At 38.5% G+C, this 25,386-nt stretch overlaps 1 protein-coding gene across 1 annotated transcript; it reads left to right on the top strand.

The window, feature by feature from the left end:
• The first annotated feature begins 1,891 nt into the window (after positions 1 to 1,891).
• On the top strand, positions 1,892 to 23,434 carry RAB40B (RAB40B, member RAS oncogene family). Its single transcript, XM_083352114.1, has 6 exons — positions 1,892 to 2,689; positions 18,670 to 18,730; positions 19,834 to 19,894; positions 20,160 to 20,237; positions 21,247 to 21,469; positions 22,367 to 23,434. The coding sequence occupies exons 1-6, from the start codon at positions 2,548 to 2,550 to the stop codon at positions 22,636 to 22,638; spliced, it is 837 nt and encodes a 278-aa protein (XP_083208240.1). The 5' UTR covers positions 1,892 to 2,547; the 3' UTR covers positions 22,639 to 23,434.
• The last annotated feature ends 1,952 nt before the right edge of the window (positions 23,435 to 25,386 follow it).

Raw genomic sequence — 25,386 nt, 5'->3', positions numbered from 1 at the left:
TAGTCCAGGGGTAGGCAACCTCGGCTCTTTTATGACTCATGGACTTCAACTCCCAGAATTCCTGAATCAGGCTGGCTCAGGAATCCTGGGAGTTGAAGTCCACGAGTCATAAAAGAGCCAAGGTTGCCTACCCCTATGGAGATTCTCAGTCATCCAGGTCATGATTGTCCCAAAGGTGCTTTTTCCAAAGGCAACTGAACTTTTTTTGTTTTTCCTTGAAGATGCTTCGCTCTCATCCAAGAAGCTTTTTCAGTTCTGAACTGAACTTCTTCAGAACTGAAGAAGCTTCTTGGATGAGAAGTGAAACGTCTTCAAGGAAAAACTAAGAAAGTCCAATTGCCTTTGGAAAAAGCACCTTTGAGATATCAGCCTAGTATATTAATCCAAGCAATGAAATACCATCTATAATCATTCCTGTTTTATTTTATGAAAAGCTTCCCTATTGCATACAATTTATTTTAAAAATCTATGTATAAAGTTGCATACTGGAGAAAAACGTGTTCAATATATATATATATATATATTATAAGGTAAAGGGATGCGGTGGCTCAGTGGGTTAGGACGCTGAGCTTGTCAATCAGAAGGTCGGCAGTTTGGCTGGGTCGAATCCCGAGTGCCACGTAACAGAGTGAGTGCCTGTTACTCGTCCCAGCTTCTGCCAACCTAGCAGTTCGAAAGCACGTAAAAATGCAAGTAGAAAAATAGGGACCACTACGGTGGGAAGGTAACAGTGTTCCGTGCGCCTTTGGCATCTAGTCATGCCGGCCACATGACCACGGAGACATCCTCAGACAAGCGCTGGCTCTTTGGCTTTGAAACAGAGATGAGCACCGGCCCCTAGAGTCGGAAACAACTAGCACGCATGTGCGAGGGAACCTTTACCTTTACTATATATATTATGGTATTGTAATACTTAAAAGAGTTATACTATGTAATTGTCCAGTTCAGTTCAAGGTCAAGAAGCTAAAAAATTTATTTGATCCAGTAACGATTAACACTGTTAAACGACATGTGAGTCGGGTCAGAACTGTCTGACACAATGTAACGAAAACGTGGTTTTCTGGCTTCATGAAGTGTGCAAACCTCCGTGGTTACTAAAACAAGAATTTCAGTTCACATTTGCTAATCTTAAATCCCGATAGCTAACCTGAGGACTAATCCACATGGAGCCCCATTTCCATCTGTCCTGTTTGCCATCGTTCACTCCCTAGAGACTAAAATGGACAATGTGAAATTTGAGCGGGCCACGATTCTACAAGGAGTATATATTGGAGGTGGTGACCCTTTGAGAGCTGTATGCAACGAAATTTCATTTTGATGTATGCCGATTGGTGTACATTCAAAGTGACAATAAAGTTATCACCATCATCATCGTACTTTTTATCTTGATTCATCGTACTCTTTCTTATGCTGAATCCGGATGCAGGACAATCCTATTAACAAGACCTTGAAGTTCGAATAGGACGGAGCCCCGAACCGCGTTCATCTACCTCAGGGGTCTTCAAACTTGACCCTTTTATGACTTGTGGACTTCAACTCCCAGAATTCCTCAGCCAGCAAAGCTGGCTGAGGAATTCTGGGAGTTGAAGTCCACAAGTCATAAAAGGGCCAAGTTTGAAGACCCCTGATCTACCTTTTCACAACACACGCCTCGTCCTCCCGAAGTGTAAACCCACCCGTTCCGCATCTCTTCCCCCTGTGACGGATAGACGTGCCAGCCAATCCTGAGTAAGAAGTACCCCAGCAACTGAACTGCGGGGCCTCGAGGGGTGGTTCCGGCGCTGGCCAATGACAAGAGAACTTGGAATTCTGAGCTCCCAGCGTACCAATAGCGGAACCGGTGGGCGCGTCCACAAAATCGGTGCTCCAATGGGAGCAAGGGGTGCAAATCGGTCGGGACAGTCTGACAGAGCTGCGCTCAGGTTGTAGCAACAACAACAACAGCCACAGCTCCTGCTCCGGCGGACGGCCGAGCCAGCTGTCGTCTTCGAGACAACCCGACGGCGCCCCGAGCGAAGGTTTTCCGAGTTTCCCTCGGTGGCGGCTTGTCCACAGCGCCGCTCGTTCGCTGTCGGGAGAGATTTTTTTTCCCCGCTCTCCCCAATTTCGGTGCGCCTAAGCAGCGCGGCGGGTTCTGGGCACGACTCCCCGTCGCTTTTCTGCTGGCTTGCGGGCAATTCGAGTCCGTCCTGCGCGGCCAGATTTGGGGCGCGCTACCCTCGATGGCGCCGCTGGAAATTCTCCCTTCCTCGCCTCGGTCCCGAGGACGCCCGTCGCTGTCCCCGTGAGAAGACGCCTCCGCGCCTCGTCGGATTCTTCTCCTCCGTCGCCGCCGCCTCCTCTTATCCCGAGCTTGAGAGTCCGTGGTGCCCGGCAGCCCATCGGGACTCCTCCGCAGGGTGGGCTCGAACATGCCTTTGCTCGCGGGCTGCTACTCCTCCTCCTCCTCCTCATCTTCCTCGGTCCTCGGCGGCCCAACTGGTGGCTCGGTGCCCCTCGTGATTCTCCGCAGAGACGTGGGGGGCGGGGGTGGGGGGGTTTGAGAAGATGAACCACGTGGGCAGCCCGGTGAAAGCTTACGACTTCTTGCTGAAATTCCTCCTGGTGGGGGACAGTGACGTGGGCAAAGGAGAGATACTAGCGAGCCTAGAGGATGGAGCCACTGAATCTCCGTATGGATACAACATGGGTAAGTGAAAGCAGGAATTGTACAGGTGTCCACCGCCAGATCCTGAATCTTTTTTTAATTTTTTTTTAATTCCATTTATATACCACCTGCCTGGGGTACGGGATGTGTGTGGATGTGGCTTGGACTTCCCAGCTGCCTACCATGGGCACCCCAGTGCCCACCAGTTTCTTGAGATGTTGGGTGCCGAAAGTGCCCCCGGGCTCTGGGGGCAGCATCTGACGGGCAGAGCAACTTTCTGCTGCTTTGGCAAGGCCTGTCAGGATGGGATTCAGCCCCATTTACGTTAGTAACACCAGCTGCCTGCAATTAGTGCAGGTTCGCGTCCCACCAGGCTCAAGGTTGACTCAGCCTTCCATCCTTCCGAGGTAGGTAAAATGAGGACCCAGATTGTTGGGGGCAATAAGCTGACTTTGTAATAATGCTGCTTGGGGTGTGCGTGAAAGCCCTAATAAGCAGGCATATACATAGAATGAAGGCTACTGCTAAGCACATTGGTTTGTGCTTAAATTGTAAGCCGCCCTGAGTCTTCGGAGAAGGGCGGGATATAAATGGGATTAAAATAAATAAAATAAAATAAATAAATATATCCCGCCCTTCTCCGAAGACTCAGGGCGGCTTACAAGCTTAGCAGTAGCCTTCATTCTATGTATATGCCTGCTTATTAGGGCTTTCACACACACACACACACACACACACACACACACACACACAAGCTGCATTATTACAAAGTCAGCTTAATTGCCCCCAACAATCTGGGTCCTCATTTTACCTACCTCGGAAGGATGGAAGGCTGAGTCAACCTTGAGCCTGGTGGGACGCAAACCTGCACTAATTGCAGGCAGCTGGTGTTACTTAAGGAGGCATTAGCCCACTGCTCCAAGGCTCTTTCTCCAACCCCACCCCAGTCTACACCTGTAGGTTACATAGGAAGGAAGGAAGGCAGTGCACAGGTAGGACTGCCTTGATACCTGAGTCACCCACAGCTAGCTCCCACACCTTAGTCAGCTTAAGACTTGCATGGTAAAAACCTTTCTTCCCAGTTGCCTTGATACCTTTGCTTTCTTTAGAAATAAAAATGCTAGCCCATCGATTTCTCGGTGGCTTAATCTGCCGGTTTACTTTTGTTAAATGGCATTCATTCTTCGTATTATAAAGGCTTCACACGTTTCCCTGGTATTGCCATTATCAGGCCCAATAAACTGATAGTACTAAAACTGAATTGTTGTCTTTTCCTCCATCTTAAGCTTACTCTTTTCGTGCTTTCTTTCCTCCACGACTTGGCAACAGTAAAGGCAATAGGGAACAATTATGTTTTTTTATAACACAGAAATTAATTTAAATTATTTGTAGAAACGTTTTTATCAAGGGGAGGCTCTGGGCTTTGGAAGAAAAAATAGAGACTGTGTCAAACCATAAAATCATGTAATTGGAATGCACTATTTTGGCCACTAAATTAAAGCCAAATGGAAACATTTTTGTATAGTCTTTACTTGCATACATCCACTGAAAAAGAATGCATTACCTTTCTGGGCAATTGGTTCCATTATTAAATTGCTTTTACTATCAAAAAGTTTTCCCCAAAAAATGCAGTTGTAATCTGCCATCCTGTAACTTAAATCCATTATTCTGTATTCTGAAAATACACAGAATAAGTCTTGATCTTTCCTTAGTGAGATCTTTTTTTCAGCATACACTGGTTTTCTTTTGGATTGTATAAATCTTTTGCTCCTTTTCCTTTTAGCTATTTGAAGATTGTTATCTACTTTGGTCTTTTCAAAACCAACCAGTTCCAATTCCTTCAATCTCTCTTCCCATGATACAATTTGTAATTGCCTGATCTTCCTTGTTGCCCTTCTGTAAACCTGTTCCATTTCATCTGCATCCTTCTTAAACTGTGCTTAGGATGCGATACTTGACCAATTTATTTTAAATTGGAAGAATTATGATTTGGAAACCAGTTGAAGCCATTTAAAATTGTATTTGCATTTTTTGGTAGCCACATCCTTCTGTTGGCTCATAATTTAGTTTAAAATCAACTACCAGTCCAAGATCATTTTCACAAATATTATAACCAAGCCCAGTAATTATTTGCAGATCATTTTTTTAAATTAAACTTAAATTCTGCTCCTTTGTGTCTTTACAATGTCCCACATAACCTGTTTTTGGAGAACTTTGTGCCAAACTAATAGTTCAATAGTTCGGCACTTTTTTTTTTGTACCTGGTGCATTCTGCTGCTTTCTCTGAGCAGGTGGTATCTGTGTTTTTTCTTCTTTATTTGAAGTTCTCCAAATAAGCCACTGGTGTTGTTCTTCCCCATTAACCTCAGCTAATTCTGACCTTTAGCTTCTTGACTTCATATATGGTTCCAATATACCCTCCTGTACTTTTTCTTGGGGATTTGTTCTTTTTTCCACCGTTCGTTTCTTGTTTTATTTTCAGACCTTCACCAAGCTTTTTTGTAACCCTGTTGTCCTTTTCCATTGTCCTCCAATTTCTTTTTCTACTGCGATTGCAGTTGTACATTTTTAAAGAAAACCTATCTATCTTTTCATGCCACAAAACCCTAGTTATTTTTATTGGTTTGAGGGCTGCCCTTGAAGACACTCAGAAGTTACAACTGTTCCAAAATGCAGCAGTGCTCCCAGTATTGGGCTCGCCTAAGTTCACCCATGTCATACCTTTATTGTGCAAGCTACACTGGTTTTCTTCCAGGTGAAATTCAGAATACTGATTGTCACTTTTAAAGCCCTACATGGCACAAGACCTGGTTATTAGCAGGACTGCCTCTCCTTAAGAATATCTGCCAATCTCAGATCAGATAGGGTGGGAACACTCCAGGTCCCCTCCCTGAAATCTTACCACTTAATTGTACTTTCAAGGTATGTATTTCTGTGACTGTCCATATCTTGTAGAATACCCTTCTGCCAGGATATAGGACTTCTAGCCTTTCTGGAGGCCATTAAGACCTGCTTTTTACTTAGATCAGAGGTCTTCAAACTTGGCCCTTTTATGACTTGTGGACTTCAACTCCCAGAATTCCTCAGCCAGGTATGCTGGCTAAGAAATTCTGGGAGTTGAAGTCCATAAGTCATAAAAGGGCCAAGTTTGAAGACCCTTGACTTAGATGTTCAAATTATATAGGTAGAAAGTATGGAAGGACAGCTAACCATGCTGTAGAGCAGACATGTCAAACTTGCGATGTCACGTGACGTGGCGCGACATATCGGGGCTTTTTCCCATTGCCGGCAATTCGGTAGGCGGGGTTTCCTGGTGATGCATCCAGCCCACGGGCCAGCAGTTTGACATACCTGCTGTAGAGCATCCCAAGGGGGGCAATTACAAGACAAGGTTTTTGTTTCATTTTTTCACTGCTTTTATTGTTTTATCATTTATTGGTTTTATTATTGTGAGTTACCCAGTTGCTCAAGATGGGTGGCCATATAAATCTTCTAAATAGATGAATAAATCAGAATCCAGTTGTTGTTTTTTAAAAAAAGTCTAGCTACATGTTTGCTCAACTTTGGTTTCCTTTAAAATTGGTAACTCCAGTACCACATTGTCACTTTCCCCCAACTTTTTCTCTAATTATTTAAAGGCTTTTCTAACTTTTTCCAATTTAAAGTGCTTTCCAACCATCCTTGAATTGGCAGAAAATTAGAAAAACATGACAACTGCTGCCCCCACAGCCTCTCTCTATCGCCTGACTCACTGAAAAATGTTGCCATCTTTCTTGTGTATGCCGTGTCGCATAAGCAAAGCAACTGAATTCTCTGATTTTAGTGTTCTCCCTCTTCTGCACGTAACCAGCTAGGAAGAAAAGCATTCCCTAATCACGGCACTATGGCAGAGCTGGAGAAGGTTTGATTGCTGGATTCTGTCTGCTCCTCTCTAGACTCCATCCTCTTGTCTTAATCTCCATTCTGTTGTAATCCCAGCTGAATAAATTTTAAAGCGGTTGAATTCAGGGAACTGACTCCCATGCAATATTTCTCTCGTCTCTCTTTCTTTGCATGGGCAACAAAAGCCATTTCCAAGTTCCTCTGTATTCTAGCCAGGAAATAACAGGGGGATGGGCCCATCTTCATTACTCTAGTTCAGTGTTGCACTAACCTGGTGAACCTGTAGAATCATTTACAGAACTGTTGGGTGGTTTGCTGTTAGAATAGTTTTGATAGCCTCTGGCACAGAATTGCTATGTTTAGCACTTTGGAAAGACAAGAGCAAAACGACAGTAGATCAGGCTAACCAGGGCTTGAAGAAAAGGTGACATACTCGCATCAGCCAGAAATGGCCAGTAAGCACCATTATTGGCCATGTGACTTTGCCTTGAGTGTTATGAGTGGAAAAGCTTAACCGATATTACACACCTTGTGGCTGTTATGGGATGCTGTCAATTCCAGAGGTAAACATTGCTTCTTAACCCCCTGTATAGCTGAGGATAACGTATGCCTGTCTCATTCATGGGCTGAGGTGAGAGTAGTATCATTTAGGTCAGAGCAGAAAAAGACATCACAGGGCATCCTTGTGCCATGGCTAGCAGCAAATAAAGACACTATGTAAGTCTTCCCAGTTGATTAAAAATGTCAGCAAGACAAATTAGGAATTTCCTAGAAGATCCATGCTTTGCAGAGTTTACCTGTGTTAATCTAAGTATATATTATAGTCGTCTTTGCGAGGAAATCGAGTTTATTTCCCCTACGCTTATCAGTGTTTAGACAATAAAGCCAATGAAGCCAATATTCTTTCTGCTTTTCTCTAAGAGGCTTAACAGACAACATTACAGCCACATTTCTTAATCCTTCTACAGTGTGAAAGTCTATATGTGAAGTTCTTAGTTCAGGGATTTTATTTCAGCCTCCTGGAATTCAATTTAAAGCTCTCCTGATCAAGTTCAGAACATTTCTGCCAAACACATTTTACCAGTTCTTGTAAGGTGCCATTTACAATACTCAGTAGCAGATGATCCTGGGGGCAAAATCTCTCCCAACATCATCATTATAATACCCTGTCATTTTATTTGAAATGTATATACTGTTTTAGCTAAGTAAAAATAGCTATATTATTAGGGGTTCTTTGATGTATTTCTGATTAATTGTTAGAAATATTATAATGCTTGTGTCCCTGAAATAAATAAATTTACATGTACACTAAGTAGTAAGGAGACAGGAGATAAAACATCTTGCTCTACATTCAGTCCTGAAGAAATGAATTATTTATGGTTCTTGGTTCCCTAACAGCAAACCAAAGAACAATTTTAGAAAGTTGCTTTTATTAAACAAGGAATAATTACAAAGATATTACCAAAACCTGAATACTTCTCCATTCAGTAATATGATTTTTGGCTTATTCACTAAGCTTTACTGTGATATTTGAAACCAGACATTATAATTTGTACAGTATGTTTATAATGGCAGGGACAGCCAACCATTTTGCAGCTGGAGAAATATTTTTCCCTTATGTTTGATGTTGGGTGGGTGTAGAGAGTGAACTAATGCTATCGTGTAGAGCATTTTTTTTAGATTGCATTTTTTAGGTTTCTGAATTAGCTATTTAAGGTACAATAGATCTATCCAAAGATTATTTGTTTTTATTTCCACTGAAAATGGTAGAGACATTATTACCAGTGTCTGGTGATTTGCTATTAAATTTTGGAAGCTGAGCCCCAATGGCTCAGGAACTGCATGCAGTACGTTAGTACTGTGGGTGAACAAATCAATATGGTTAGTTTGTCAAAGCACATTAAAACTGAATTTTGCATAATGTGGATCTTTTATCTGTTTTTGTTTTATTCAGAATGAGGAATTTACCACAAACATGTTCTTTTATCAGCTGACAGAGTAGTACAATACTTTTGTTCTGTACAATTAACCAAGAAGGATAAGAATCAGAATGCTTTTAAAGCAAGTGTAAGGGATAAGTATAGCACAAGACTGTAAGAATTCTATCAAGTGTTTCTGATATGCATTGGATGAATATTTTTGGCATTAGCATTGGAACATTTATTTTTAGTCCCTTCATTTAACCTGTTAAAGAGTGAGAGCCATAAATACATCAGATGCAGAAAACCAGAACATTTATAGATCTTGATTCAGAATAAAAATAAATTTGATTGCACTGCCAGGTTCTATTCAGATGAATTGGTTACATCCATCAAAACTAGTCGGAGGTAGTTTGCTCACTTCAATTTTTAATAGCATTGTGTACCTTTTCAATTCAACTGAAAGATACATGCTATATATATACCTGGTCTTAAAGGACAAAACAGAGTGGCACTTCCTTTTCTGACCAATTTTCCAAAACATTCTTATGTTTTAATAATATAAACCCAGCTTCCTTTTTTTAAATTTAGCTGTTTATTTGATTATAGTCTGCCTTTCTGTCAGCGAATGCCACATAAAAGTAGCTTCTTACAGATAAATATATTGGTGCTTAAAGGGACTTTGGTTGACCATACATCTGATGCACCTTGTTATGTTCCCTAAGGCATTACATGGAAAAGTAAAATGCCAATCCAATACCCCACATAGGATTCTGCAAACTGGTAACAGTTCTCAAGAAGGTATAGTGATAGCTACCAGCCTGGATGATTTTAAAACATGACCAGATAAATTTTGGAAGATAAGGCATTCTGAATTACAATAGTCATAGATCACTTTCAGTAACTGAATAGTAATAATAATAATAATAATAATAATAATAATAATAATAATAATAATAATAATAAACCTTTATTGTCAAAGTACAACATGTGTACATTGAGATTAGCTGAGCCTCCCCCCCCATGCTTTCCCCCCCCAACACACAGTGACAACAAACCCTCCATCCTACTACACCATGTGAACCAACTACACCACACACCGGCCTCCCAAGTCCATTTTGTAATACCAGTTGTGAAGAATGTAGTTATTAGAACATCCTGCCTCTGGGCTTCCTTTAAGTACCCTTAGCCACAGTAGAACTAGACTAGCGTTTCCATCTTCTATGTTCTTGTGTTATTACGTTCCAAGAAAAGCAAACCTTAATTTGGCTGTTACTTTAATTTTGCTTCAAAGGAAACCTTTTCATTTACTTTGAACTTGGGGATAAAATGCTTTCTGTATTATTAACGAGTAAACTGAATATTTAATGTTTTCTATTTAAGAGAAAGGTATTATTTAATGCAATTTACCACTCCCTACTACCTGCCAGAGGCCTTGAGCATATGGAACAATGGTAAAGGTGAAATGAAATGTTTAGAAAAGATGGCACTTCAAGAATTGCACTTCCCTTTTGTTGCATGAGGATAGCATATGTAATACATCAAGGATGGACAATTTGTAATTTGGAGGTTTTGAACTTCAGTGCCATAATCGCCAAACAGCTTGGCAAGGATCAAGGGAACTATACTTCAGAATATTGGGAAGACAGTACTTATGTGCCTGATTTATACCTAGTACATTAAATAATTTCAATATGTATCTGGTTCACAACCGCTCAGTTCAAATACCATTTGTCAGTAGTATTTTAGCGACTCAGAAATGTATCAGAAGATGAAAATTTTTAATATTGTAATTAAGGCACACTGGATTAAACCAATTAAAATCAAATACCGTTTGGTTTATGGTACTTCAATTTTATTTTATTTTCACAAACTTGCATCATTCTTTCTTAACTGATGTCTGTATATAGTAAAATTTTAAGACAGATGAGAAATAGCAGCAAAATAATCTCTGCTTGTTGCTCACAAAATTGCACCCTCTAGGCACTGGAGAGAAGTTGCATAATTATACCATGAATGGTAAAATAAAGTTGGGCTTGCATTACAATGGACCTTGGTATGAAGATGCTTAATATGGAAAAACTACTTGCCACCTAAATACTTGATTGCTTTCTTAACCATCCCTTGCTTTTAAATCTATGTAACATGTGTAATAATCTTTGACCGTTATCAGGATTTGTAGCTGCAATGCACTGTCATCAAATGTTAGACTGCTTTACCAGGTTTTTCAGGTTTAACTTCTAAGTAATATGGCATTGTTCCTAATAAGCATATTCCTCTCTTTATATGTAGTGAAAGCACACAAGATATTTTATAATTACACCAGTTGGGCAATTCTATACATGTCTGCTCAAAAATACTTCACAGATTTTTATTTAGAGTTTGAATTTTAATTCCACATGGTATTTTTCAAACAGAACTAAAATAATATATATTCCATAAAACAATCAGGTTGAACTAAAAAAAAGCAGCATGTTAAAATCATAGAAGAACTAAAGAAAGAATTAAACAGATTTAACAGCATCACAAAGCAAATAATACTATTGACAAAAAATTGTAATAGAAGATCTTCCAATTTTAGACACAAGGACTTAGGATAATTTAGTGAGGCGGGGGAAACTGCCTTTCAATGTAATTTTGATAGAAATGAACTAAACAAGAACTAAACTGTGTTATGTTTATTCAGGACCAAGATATAATTGTGCCGGCTAAATTTTATAACATACAAAATTTCCAGAATACTTTTCAGAATCTAATTTAAGTGTTACTGTAGGGGGCTTTTTTAAAGATAAAAAGATATAGGAATGCAGCTAAATAAATCTGCATAGTTTAAATGAATGCACTTAACTATTATTTCAAAAAGACATACACAGAATGTCCTATTACCACTTTCCCAGCTTGGACATGTGGGTGTCATAAAGCAATTTGCAATACATTTAAAAACATGTAAAAAACAAGAAAAAAGTTAAGGAAAAGATTGGTCCACTAGTGGGAGAAAGTGGCAAGAAGGTGACAAGCAACAGGGAGAAAGCAGAACTACTCAACTCATTTTTTTGCATCCGTATTTACATAAAGGGAAAAAACAGTCCAACCTATCAAAAATAGTACCGTAAAAACAGACACACAAGATAGGCAAGAAAATAGTAAGTGAGCACCTGTCCACCTTAATGAGTTCAAATCACCAGAACCAGATGGATTACACCCCAAGTTCTGAAAGAACTGGCAGATGTGATCTTCCTGGAGCACTGGGGAACTACCAAAGGACTGGGGAAAAGCTGATGTAGTTCCCATCTTCAAAAAAGGAAGAAAATGGATCCAGGAAACTACACACCTATCAGCCTGACCTCAATACCTGGGAAGATCTTGGAAAAGATAAGCAACAAATCAGCGAACACCTAAAGGCAAACAAAGTCATTACTAAAAGCTAACATGGGTTTGTCAAAAACAGATCATGCCAGACAAATCTTATTGCGTTCTTTGACCAGGTGACAAAATTAGTGGACCACAGGAATGCTGTTGATACAATTTACTTGGACTTCAGTAAGGCATTTGATAAAGTAGACCACAACCTACTACTTGATAAGAGAAAAATGTGGGTTAGACAGCATCACCACCAAATGGATTTGTAGCTGGCTGACCGGCTGTATTCAGCATGTGATCCTCAATGGAACTGCATCTACATGGAGTGAAGTGTATAGTGGGGTGCCCCAGGGCCCTGTTCTGGGCCCAGTGCTCTTCAACATCTTCATCAGTGATATGGATGAGGGGATAGATGGGGAACTCATCAAATTTGCAGATGGCACCAAGCTGGCAGGAATAGCCAATGCCCCAGAAGATAGGCTTAAGTTACAGAAGGATCTTGACGGACTTGAACATTGGGCACTATCTTAACAAAATGAAATTCAATGGTGAAAAAAGGAAGGTTCTACATTTAGGCAAGAAAAACCAAATGCACAGGTATAGTATAGGTGGTACCTTGCTGAATAGTAGTAACTTTGAGAGCGACCTTGGAGTCCTAGTGGACAATCACTTAAATATGAGCCAGCAGTGTGCTGCAGCTGCCAAAAAAGCCAACACAGTGCTAGGCTGCATTAACAGAGGGATAGAATCAAGATCACGTGAAGTACTAATACCACTTTACAATGCCTTGGTAAGGCCACACCTGGAATTCTGCATCCAGTTTTGGTCACCATGATGTAAAAAAGATGTTGAGACTCTAGAAAGAGTGCAGAGAAGAGCAACAAAGATGATCAGGGGACTGGAGGCTAAAACATATAAGGAACGGTTGTTGGAATTGGGTAAGTCTAGTCTAATGAAGAGAAGGACGAGGGGGGACATGAAAGCAGTGTTCCAATATCTCAGGGGCTGCCACAAAGAAGAGGGAGTCAAGCTAAAGCGCCTGAAGGCAGGACAAGAAGCAACGGACGGAAACTAACCAAAGAGAGAACTAAGGAGAAAGTTCCTGACAGACAGAACAATTCATCAGTGGAACAACCTGCCTCCAGAAGCTGTGAATGCTCCAACACTGGAAGTTTTTAAGAAGAGACTGGACAGCCATAGGGTTTCCTGCCTGAGCAAGGGGTTGGACTAGATGACCTCCAAAGTCCCTTCCAACTTTACTATTGTTGTTGTTGTATCAGCATAATATCCACATTAGGTGCTGAGAAAAGTATATGACAAATAATCTTTTTAGACTCACAGCTGCTCTATAAAAATGGTGTTAGCTGAGAGATAATGACTGATTGACCCAAAATCATTCAGAGGGAACCCAGGTTACTCATATAGTGATATTTAGTTGTCTTATTAAACATCAATATATTTCAGAAACTGTAGAAAATAAATAATTAGAAGTGATTTATAATGAATATCTCCCTTCATTTAATTGGGCATCCACAGAATTGCACTGGATTCAGACATTGGTAGCAACAGAGGGCTCCAAAAGACTTTTGTGCAGCCTGTGGAACCCTCCAGTAATTGTGTATTCAGTCTCTTTCAATTCTTTATAACCTGAAGGACATCGTTTTGCCAGGATTATCTCTCAGTAATTACTTCCCCGAGTTCTTATAAATGTATACTTGTCTCTTCAATGAAAAGTATTGAACGCTTTGTCTTCTGATGATTTAAGATTGCTTTTCATTTTTCTAGGCTTCATAATTTCATCTCTAAACTTTTGCTTCCTTATTAGTACTTCAGTAAGCAGCCTGTTTTTACTTATTTAATGCTTGAATGATTGAGTTTCCGTATGGACGATATATAACTTTAATAAATAAATAAATTCCAAATGAGGTTCTCAGCATCACGATCCAGAAGCATAAATTCCCCCTAAAATTTTACCAAGTTATAATTTTAAATATGGTATGGCATAAGAAGACAATTGTTAAATATATTACGGAAACCAATCATACTAATTCTATTTCATTTTAATTCAATATGAATAAAATGAAAGTAAATTATTTGCTCCCAGCTTATTACTTTATAGAGCACAACTCACAGCATGGAATTCAGAGGCCCCGTTCAGCTCCGAAAAGTTGCACACTTTTCTATTTTTCTATTTAACGCAAAGATTTCATTGTCAATTCTAACTGGATAGTAGATACCAAAGCGTAAAAATCAACAATGTATATTGTTGTAAACAAAAACAGAACAATACAGTACCCCAGCAGTCAAATTAATGATGATGATTATCCTCCTAAATCAAAGCCATACTTGATTTTGATGGTTTAAAATCTTGGCAAAGCGCAGAAATAGTCAGGGCCAGATATACATCCAGAGACTACTATAGAGAAGATCTGCGTCCTGGCTGACACCTTGCGGACCTCTTGTAAACTTGAGTCCACTAGTAAGCTGTCCCTCAATGTTCAGATGGACAAATAAAATGGCAAACATGTTTCTGATATAATTATATTTCCATGTATTACTATTTGTTATTCTGTTATTTATGCTTTCTCCTAGCTGTAGCCATATGAAACCAGGAATATATGCATTTAAGGAGATACTGACAGATGCAGTATGCTTGCCAACGAGCTCTCTGAATGAATCACCATTTTTCTCTGCATAAAACACTAGCTTTTCTTGTCACACTCTATGCGTAATTGAATCTAAGGGCTTGTGTAACAGAACTGACAGATACAATAATGCCCCAGCTTCTTGATGAGATCCCTAAGATGCCCTTCAGACAATCACTTATAGCAAAACCCCAATATTCAGTCAGTGACAATGGACCAATTTATATCTATGCAGTAATTGTCCAACTGAGTAGGATTTTAACAATGCTCTCATTAAATGGCAGTCCCTGGTAATTTTCATACTCTGAAATTTAGAAACATTGCAATATTATCTTAACAAGGATGATGTCAGCCTTGAAACTCGCTTTGCTGATTACTTGAAAGGCCGTCTAATACTGTTAACTGAATCAGGGTAAATGGCCAATGAATTGCAGTCTTAAAAAGTCTCTTTTGCCATACATCACAGGTGGGCAATTTGTCATTTATAGGTTGCAAATATGCACACAGACCCATTTTTTATGATACCATACTGTGGATAACCAATTTTTAGTATCAAAATAGCCATTTTTGGCAATGTACAATTTTTGGTCTCTTGGCATATTTGTGTATCAGTTAAATATGTTTTCTAAAAAGTGAAAAATAGGCCTTGTCAATTAAAGTGACATCACCCTCAAATGTACTCATCTGGTAAAGAAAATTAAATGCATCCTGTAGCACAAAATGTAGCCCATCTGCATCTTCATTAATAGATACAAGTATGGCCATTCTCCATTCAGTAGTTCTTTGATAAAATTAGGGGTTATGTTGGCTAACCATATTTTTAATACAACTGTTTTAATACCGGTAGTTAATAGTGCACAGAGTTTTTTGTCATGTTATCTTTTTAGAATCATGGTGGGTGGTACAGTACTATATCAGTGTTCCTACAACAGAGAAAGTGATGACATTTAAAAGGGAACTGTATGTGATCCCAGTGATTTTTGCTCGGGGGAAAAAAAATTAAACTGCTTAAAACATGCTCCACAAATCAACTAATTTAGGTTGCAATTCTGTTGTTTTTGGTGGGAGTGTGTTACCTAGAAATTGTTTAATGTATCCTGTTCAACAACAGGTGCTTACATGCTGTCCTATGGGCTACTTAATGGTAGGCTTGGTATTTAAAAACAAAATACAGTAGAATTTATCACATTATGTAAAGACAATCATCCTGGATCATAGAGCAGTTGCTTTGCCTGTGATCACAGCTATTATGATTTTCATGGAAGATTTTGTACAGAATTCTGTGAGAGATTACCAACCACTTACAAAGGGTGATAAAGGCTAAATATTGCACAAAAATCGTAACTGATGAGCTATTTCTCAATTTAAAAATGTGTTTCTGGTAGCAAAACACAGGTATGGGCATGCTGTTTTAAATGAAAAAAATTATTCTGCTAGTTACAGCATGAGTCAAACATCTACTGGCTCCTCATTTGTTATTACAGACAATTACAGATGCAAATTATCCCAAGCTTGGTATAATTGGTGAGTGTGCAGAATTCTGGAATGTGAGCAGTTCATCATATGTTAATGTAACCATGGCTAACAACTTATTTGTCTAGAGAAATGAATATGGGTAGTTTTTGACTTATTGTTATGCCATATTGTTATCAATGTTGCTCTCCATATCTTGTGCTATATATTTGTGCGAAAGGTATGAAGAGAAACATTTAAAAATGGATATATGAGTTCCATTCAAAACAGGCTACAGAAGCAAAAGCATTTGTTCTGGAAAGCAGAATATTTGGTTAATGCAGAATGTTGAAAAATACCAGAAGTCTTTTTAGAATACTGTATATTATTAGATGGTTCTCAAAAAACAAAGCTGTAACTAAAACAAACATATTTCTCAAGAGGCCTGAGAAAAACACTCAACTGCAACCAGCCAACTTTTGTCAGGATGGCAGTTGTAATTCTTCAGAGCGATCACATACTGTGAAGTACTCATTATGTGCAGGTGGTCCTCAACGTACGACCACAATTGGGCCCAAAGTTTCTGTTGTTAACTGAGACATTTGTTAAGTGAGTTTTGCCCCATTTTATGACCTTTCTTGCCAGAGTTGTTAAGTGAATCGGTACAGTTGATAAGTTAGTAACCTAGCTGTTAAGTGTATCTGGCTTCCCCATTGACTTTGCTTGCCAAACGTTGCAAAAGGTGATCACGTGATCTTGGGACACAGCAACAGTCATAAGTATGAACCAGTTGCCAAGCATCTGAATTTTGATCACATGATCACGGGGATGCTACAAAGGTCATAACTGTGAAAAATGGTCATAAGTCATTTTTTAGTGCCATTGTAACTTTGGTCACTAAATGAGCTGTTGTAAGTCGAGGACGACCTGTAAAACAGGACTGAAACTATCACGTCTGCACAGCATTTAAAGTAAACTACGCAAAATTAAGTTTGCGTTAAATATTTAAATTATTTTTATTTATTTTACTGGATATGCGTTCTATTCCAATTACTTATCAACTTTAAGCAGGTTATAAATAATGCCATTTATTTGTCTGGAGAATTCTGGGAGTTGATATACATCTTAAAGTTGCAAAGGCTGAAAAACATTGGATTGGATGATCTTCATCCTCCTTTCTGAGTGTATGTTTATATATTTGGAAATTGTTTATTCCAAAGTTACAATATTCCAACATTATTTATAACTATTGACATACAGTAGTTAATATTTATATATTTTTTGAATATGCAAAATATGTTGTTATATGATAAATATAAATATGATAGTTCGAACAGGTTCAGCAAAGGCTATATCTACAATAGTGCGTAAATTTATTACAGTGGACAGAGGCTAAAAATTAGCATATATTCTAAATATATCTGAGACAAAGTGCTACATTGTTCAGTGGATTCTGTTTAAACCTCAAGGACTTCAGGTGATGTCAAACTATGCTGTATTTTTAAGGTGTTTTGGTAATACTCTCTTATTTCACTTTGTGTTTATTCATCTCCTTTATCCCCAGAGAAACTGTCCATTTCAAAGAGTAGGTCTGAATCTGACCAACAGAATGTGTCTTTATAAAAACAACTCTGTGGACAGAAGTCTTAGAATTCCTGATTTGCAAAAGACTCATATGATCTAGCACTTTCTCCAAACATAAAAATTTGTTCAGGTTCAAGGAAGTTGGATCTTTAGGCTAAGGGAGAAGGTGTTTCTACTTCTTAACCACAATCTGAAATATTAACCCAGGAGTTTACACTGGTTATATTTTTTTCTTCTTCCATTCAATTGTATCCCATTTTGGAGACTGGATAATTCTTTGCAGTTTTCTTAGCAAGATTTTTCAGAAGTGACTTGCCACTGCCTCCTGCTTAGGGCTGAGAAAAAGTGAGTGTCCCAAACTCACGCTCAAGGTGGAACTAGAACTTACATTCTGATGCCTTAACCGCTATACCAGACTGAGTTTCTACTGATCACATATAAATCTTTTAAATACTGTAAATAAACAACATGATTATTTAGTTTTTAGTTCACCCCCGCTCTACTGCAACATAAGCAAAACAAAAACATGGAATATTGAAATATGTATCCAGGAAACAGCCAGCATCAGCTTTCATCATATCCCAGCACAGCCCTTGTGTCTCTGGCACCCCTTTGCAATGTGTTATTGTAACAAATATACTTATAAAAATTAGCTCCTTCCATTGGCACCACTAATACATATTAAGAGCTATAATTAAATGCTCTCATGTATTTATTTCCAAAGATCCTGGAATCTTTTTCTTTCTTCTAATAGAGATTTGTTTACTTGCTTGAAGACAGATACAGTTCAAAACAGAGAGAAAAAAGAGAATGACCAAGATATAGGATTTATCACACAGAAGTTTGGAATTAGGAGATGTGGGACTAAAGGTGATTACATAAATTACCAGAGTATATAATGTGGAAAATAGCTTTTAGTTGCCTCTAGTTAATACAGTGTAAGGTTAATATAAACAATATAAAAAAATGAAATAGAGCTTTTTTGTCATCTCTTCTGTTTTCATTTTGCAGTGTTTTGATTGAGCTCTGAAAATTTGATATTGGGGGATTGTATTTGCTACTGCTCATCTGTAGCATAGAACTGGATTTTTAAAATTAAAAATCCAATATTACTGTATAATAAAAGTTTTCATGCAATGCTTGCACTATTTCAGCATAATACCTCACTCTCTCTCTTCAGGTATTGATTACAAAACAACAACAATACTTCTGGATGGCAGGCGAATAAAGTTGCAGCTCTGGTAACTGAATTTTGTTTGGATTATATTCTATATTTTGAAAACTGTTTATATAAGAAACAATTACACAATTGAGTATTAGATCACATGAGTTTTATAAGAACTCACTAGCTAGCTCTCATCCTAACCAAAGTATGGGCCACTTCTAGAATCTGATAGGATTCATAGGGAGGGTGGAAGTATACTAAACCTTTACTTAATGATAAGAGCATTTTGGCTACACTGAACTGTGGTCACAACAGGAGGGCACTTTTATCCTAGCTAAATATTACTATAAATCGGACCAAATTATTTAATAAACCTAATCACAGATATCAATTTTATTCGTTCTGAATATTTCCTAAACAAATTTAGTGGGGCTTTATGCTGAGCATTAGACAGACCAAGGACAGGATCACCCAGAGCTCTTTCAGATGATTGTCTTCAAGTGCTACTCACCAATCTTTCACCCAGCAGAAAACAAGCCAGGATAAATTGGGCTGCCCTCCTTTAATTGATCTCTGTTCTGCCTTGCAAATTGAGTTGACTTTAATTAATTAATGTAGTCCTGTGATGTAAGCAAGATGATGGTGGATTTCCCTGGCTTTGATTCCCATTCACCCAGCATCACAGGAAAAACAACTACCTATCATTCCCTTTAATGTATAGCATGGTAGGGCAGGGTTCAATGACTGTTTAGAAAGATGAGCTTAGTCCTATGATCAATAGTTGGCAGGCGTGGGGTATAGCAGGAGGGAGTTTTTGCAGTGTTCCTGCTTAGTGCAACCCATCTTCTAAACTAGTGAGCTGTTGGATGGGCTTTCTCTGATAAAGTGAGAGGGAGTGATTGACAGTCAGTGAGCTCTGCCCTCAACTAGGGCTGCATACAGATATACACAGAATTGTCTGTAATGTGTGCACTGATCTGAATTCAAGTATCTTGTTTTCAGTTTTGGTAAATTGTTGAATATTAATAACAAATATAAAAATGATAAGTGAAGATAAAAGCAAATTTGAGAAAAGTCAATATGCATTTGTTAATCAGCTTAATCAGACAACTGTTTATAATACTTCACTCTTGGAATGGAAATGACTATATTATTAATCGTGTGCTGTATCACCTTCAGGGACACATCTGGACAAGGCAGATTCTGTACCATATTTCGTTCCTATTCCAGAGGTGCTCAGGTAAGTACACACTCTGAACTGTACTCAGTGAGGCAGAGGGAAATAATAAGAATTAACAGGGGAAGCAAAATGATAAATGTATTGTCCTACTTTCTAAAATGTGTAGACATTTGTGCTGAATATGAGTAATGTTTTACAGAAAAGTTCAGATCTGTTCAACACAACTTCTTATAATATCATCAAATACCATTACACAAGATTGTATTATGCATATTTAAATTTACCCATATGTCAGACTAACTTTAAATGGATTTCATTCACCCAGGGTGTGATACTGGTATATGATATAACAAATCGCTGGTCATTTGATGGCATTGATCGGTGGATAAAGGAGATAGATGAGGTAAGATATCGAATAATATGTTTACCTGAATCGAAAAGAGTTCTACATTTAAGATACCACCTAAATTACCATCCACAGGCTGTAAAATGGAAAGACCTGGTGTAAACTCAGTCATTGTAGTTTATAAACAATGATTCATGGCTTTGTTTTGCAAATTTGGGCAGTTGCGGCTTACTCAACAAAACATGCCTTTTAAAAAATGTTGTAGTTGGTTGTGTGGATGGATGACTCCCAAAATCACTATGGGTGGACAAGAATAGAAACTTAAGAAGAAGAAAACTTAAGAATGCTTAGGACAGTGTTACAGTTCCTAGAAAGAATCCTAGGGCTGTACGATGAAGCAGAATTTTCTTATTACTTCTAGAAGTGATCTGTCTTCAAAGATTTTTTCATACAGTGGCATTTGATGGTCAAGCATTTTCATCAACCTTAAATTCTTCCCCTTTCCTTCGAAGCTTTTGCTGATTTATGGATTGCATACTCCAGGAACATTTATGGAGTACATGTTCTTTGTCAGTGTTTCAAAAAAAGTGATGCTAGATTTCCTTTCAGGGAAGCAAAAGACGAAAAAAATGGCATTCTTTGAGCAGGTGATAATTGGATCAGGATCCTAAATGCTTCTATTTTTTCAACATTCAGGGAATAAATTCCCTACATCATCTCTCTTGTGCAGCCCATTTCATTTTTCTAGACATGATTGTAGCCTGGTCTATGTATTACATTAAGCCATGCTTTATTTTGTCATGATCTGATGAATAAATCACAAATTGGCCAGAATCATATAATACACGAAGGTATAAGTTGTGTTTTAAAACCAGACATCTGTCTTCATACAATATTTACTATAATCCCAAATAACAACCTTATGATTTTGCGTATTAGTGAACCCAGTCCATATGCGACAAAGTCAGAAAATTAAGCTAGCCTCAGTAATTGATATGTGGTTAGTCATTTTGAGGAAAATGGGTGTAGATTTTGAAATTAACATTGTTCTGTTTCTCTTTCTCAGCATGCTCCTGGTGTACCCAAAATCCTGGTTGGCAACCGCCTGCATCTAGCCTTCAAAAGGCAAGTGTCTACTGAGCAGGCACAGGCTTATGCTGAACGATTAGGCATGACATTCTTTGAAGTAAGCCCACTCTGTAATTTCAACATCACAGAGTCCTTTACAGAACTTGCAAGAATAGTGTTAATGAGACACGGAATGGACCGGCTGTGGAGGCCAAACAAGGGTAAGCAACAGAAATGTATTTACTTCTTCCTATGTATGCTAGTTATATATTTAGTCAGGATGAAAAAAAATATAAAAAATATTTTGATGTGTACTTGTGATTTAATGTTATAACCAGCGCCTAATAAATGCTTCCCATTTTAAGAGGAACAATCAGAAATTAGCCCATGCGTTCCCCAAATAAGATATACAGCAGTTCCTAGTAATTCTGCTGAGTTCATCATGCCAGTAATTTTGCAGAAACAGTCCAAATCCCTCATGCCTCATCCTACTCCTTTAAGATAAACGGCAGACCAAAAGCAAAACCAACAGGAGCATCAGCAGTCTAGGCTCAGCTTCATTTAAACTTCACCCGGCGGGATATAAATGTAATAAAAAAGAAAAAGGCAAGGAAGATGTGGAACTGATCCTGCAGAACTCCTAGAAATTTCATTGCGACCTCCCCTTAATGAGGAAGGATATGGTATAGATCAGGGGTGTCAAACTGCCAGCCTGCGGGCCAGATGTGTCATCCAGAAGCCACGCCCACCCCATTGCCGGCAATGGCAAAACTGTCCAGATGCGTTGCGCAACGTCACGTGATGTCGCGAGTTTGACACGTCTGGTATAGATAAAAGAAGCAGCAAATCAGGTTTTCAGAAATGCAGTCATACTATTCTTATCATTTTAGCTTTGGGAGCATTTCTAGGGGGGCTCCCAAAAAAATGTGCAAGATTATTTGTATCAATGAAGGCAAGCCAAGGTAATGGGAAGAATCAGTGGAGGATTAGGGTGGTAGTCAAAAATAGTGAAGTAAAGATAGGGTTATTAAAACTTATACAAAGTTCTAGCTGTGTGCTGCCACCATGTGGCTGTTAAGATCTTTTTTATATCTAATCTTACTTGTTTTATGTTTCAGTCTTGAGTCTACAAGATCTTTGTTGCCGTGCTATAGTTTCCTGCACGCCTGTGCACTTGGTTGACAAACTTCCACTCCCTGTTGCCTTAAGAAGCCATCTCAAGTCATTCTCCATGGCCAATGGCCTGAATGCTAGAATGATGCACGGTCGTTCTTATTCTCTCACCGCCAACAACAATAACAAAAGGAACAGCCTGAAAAAAGCCAAAATCATCCGTCCGCTTCAGAGCCCTCCCAAGCCTTGTGCCAGAAATAGTTGTAAAATCTCCTAAGCTATCTTTGGCAATCTTTGCCCAGCATTGTTTAACACAAGGACTAATTCAGTAGCCAAATCTATTGTATGTAGGTATTGCTTTGCAGGAACAGGACGAAAGAAAAAAAATATTTTAGATCATTTGTTTTTAACAATGCTGCTTCCAGATATATGATGCACTTTGTGCAAACAGAGGAATGTGAACCTTTAATGTTGGATTTTATATATACCAATTTTTTGATGTGCATGAAATCTTTGTGTATTTTATAAAGGGAATAATTTATCACAAAACTGAGCTTTTGTGTCACTGAATCTCAAATGTGACTAATTTTTAATATTGCTCAATTATTAAATTTTATTTGCAATTAGAATTAAAGTCAATGTAGATTCATCTAGTTTTAAATAACAATGTATTGTATACATTGTAAAAGATATAAGTAGTGACATTCTAGTATTGTTTCAGTATAGCATCTGATTCTGGTTTTGTACAGTTTATTGAGTGATTCTGAAGCACGACTTTTGAGCTACCAATGTAATATGCACAAGAAATTGTCTCATCCATGTATAAAACATTTGATAAAGTTTTTTGCTATGTTTCAGAATTAAATTGTGGATTATATGCTTATTTTTCTGGTAAATCTACATTTTTGTATTAAATATTCTAGTGATCGTTATATAGTGAAAAAGCCAAAGACATCAAGACATGTTTGCTATAGCCTAAGAAAAAATGTAATTTGAAAAGCTGCTTTATCAGGAAAGGACACTATTATTTAAAAATAAAAATAAATCCTGCAAAGTATATGTGTGTTTTTTCAACTGAAATATTTTATCCTCCTTTCCCAGCTTTTGAATGCTTTCTCAAATCTCTATTCCTCTATCAAGACAGATGTTTATTGTAATTTGTTTGCAATAAGAGCCAGTTTCCTTCCATTTTAACTTAAGTAATCAGAAAGACTTGAAATAAATACTCTGAATAATGTCATAAAGCAAATTTATTCATGTTTTTAAAATAATGGTGTTTTCAGTCAGGCAGCTTATATTGCTATCAGTGAACAAATGCAACTATCATGTTTTCCCTCTATAATAAATTTTATGGTAAGTAAAATAGTCCTAAGATAGTATAACCTACAAATGACATAGTTACAAATGAAATATGTTTGAATAGCTTTGAGTAGTTTACAAATTTATGGAAGGAAATGCAATGATCTTACTGCAGATAAGGGTATTTTTTCTGTTGATTTTTTTTAAATTTTAAATGGATTTGTTTTTCATATAGTTTTGCTTTGATTTTCACTTTGATTTCATTTGGGATCTAATTATAATACTATACCTTTGCTGCAGTTGCTCTTATTGCTTAGTTTATAATATCTTTACTGAGGAGAGGTTTCTGAAATCTATATGTGCTATATAAATTTCAGTCCTCTATTATTACCATTTTTCATAAACACAATGAATTCTTACAAGATATGTCAGTAGCAACTGTCGATCTTATCATAGCAAAATTATCTTATTATTGTTTTATCAGTTTTGAATCCCCTCAAGTCCTGCTGTGCTGCCTCATTGTAGTGATTGCCATTTGCGACTTTCCCTGTCAGCTTCCCATAAACAAAATCAATGAGAAGCTGACACGAAAGGTTGCAAGTCATTCCATAAGACACTTTTTCTCCCACTATGGTGTACAAGATTACAGGGATTTTGTACATGGTGGCACAGTGGCTAGAATGCAGTATTGCAGGCTGGCTGCTCACTGCCAGGAGTTTGATCCTGAAGATGCTCAAGATCGACTCAATCTTCCACCCTTCTGAGGTCTGTAAAATGAGGACCCTGATTGTTGATTTCATAGCATCTGTCCACTGTTTCGTAGAACATATGCCCAGGGTCCCAGCTGTGTCACCTGCACTCAGAAGTGCCTGCTGTAGCCTCTGCTAGCCCCATGAATAAAAATTATACCTCTTTATAAATTTACCCAAAGTAGGAAGGTATTGTCACTAGGGGAGCAGAATTTCCAGCCTCATGCAAGTAGGCAATAGAAACCAATGTAGCTTCTATTATTGTATGTGCGACTGATACATTAGGTGGTTTGGAGGAGATGGAGTAAAAAAAAAATCATTGTTTATAAACCATTTTCCTACAAATTCTTGCCGCTGATTAAGCGTAAGCATATTTTAATCCCCCCCCCTCCAAATTTGGGATTTTATCTAATTAAGAGTCTCGTGTATTCCTTCCCAAATTACCTCCGTTGATTGGCAGCGTCAGAATGCAGCCGCACTGAATGCAGCCGCCCACTCCTCTTTCTCCAAAGTCGCTACTTACCTATTTTGTAAGGACCAGGGCAGGGGTAGGCAACCTCGGCTCTTTTATGACTCGTGGACTTCAACTCCCAGAATTCCTGAGTCAGCTATGCTGACTCAGGAATTCTGGGAGTTGAAGTCCACGAGTCATAAAAGAGCCGAGGTTGCCTACCCCTGGACCAGGGGAACACAATACCGATGTAAGGAAAGCGACAATTCGGCCTACTATGATCTTGGGTTTTTCCCGTGTAATTAATTCTAAGTAGCTTTACTCAGAAGTAGGAACGGTGTACGGCGCGGACTTCCGCCGCGAAAGTCAAGTCCGTCGTTAAGCATCCGAAACGCGAGAGCGCGCGAATTCAAGCACGAATTATTAGCTCGGCCCTCAGCCGGGTGGGTTTCCTTTCATCGATGCGCTCTGCAATCAGGCAGCGACTGTAAATCGGCCAGACTCTGACTGTCCTGATTCGGGGGAA

This window comes from Vipera ursinii (genome assembly GCF_947247035.1).
Source record: "Vipera ursinii genome assembly, chromosome: 2".
Classification (NCBI taxonomy): domain Eukaryota; kingdom Metazoa; phylum Chordata; class Lepidosauria; order Squamata; family Viperidae; genus Vipera; species Vipera ursinii.
Note: the sequence above shows the minus strand (reverse complement) of the source record. Positions and strands in the feature narration are given on the sequence as shown.

Bases quoted from the DNA above. Each gene is read 5' to 3' on its own strand.
- RAB40B (XM_083352114.1), top strand. From the start codon at position 2,548: ATGAACCACGTGGGCAGCCCGGTGAAAGCTTACGACTTCTTGCTGAAA. The intron at 2,690-18,669 runs GTAAGTGAAAGC...CTCTCTCTTCAG, and splicing joins TCCGTATGGATACAACATGG to GTATTGATTACAAAACAACA. The intron at 19,895-20,159 runs GTAAGTACACAC...TCATTCACCCAG, and splicing joins CCTATTCCAGAGGTGCTCAG to GGTGTGATACTGGTATATGA.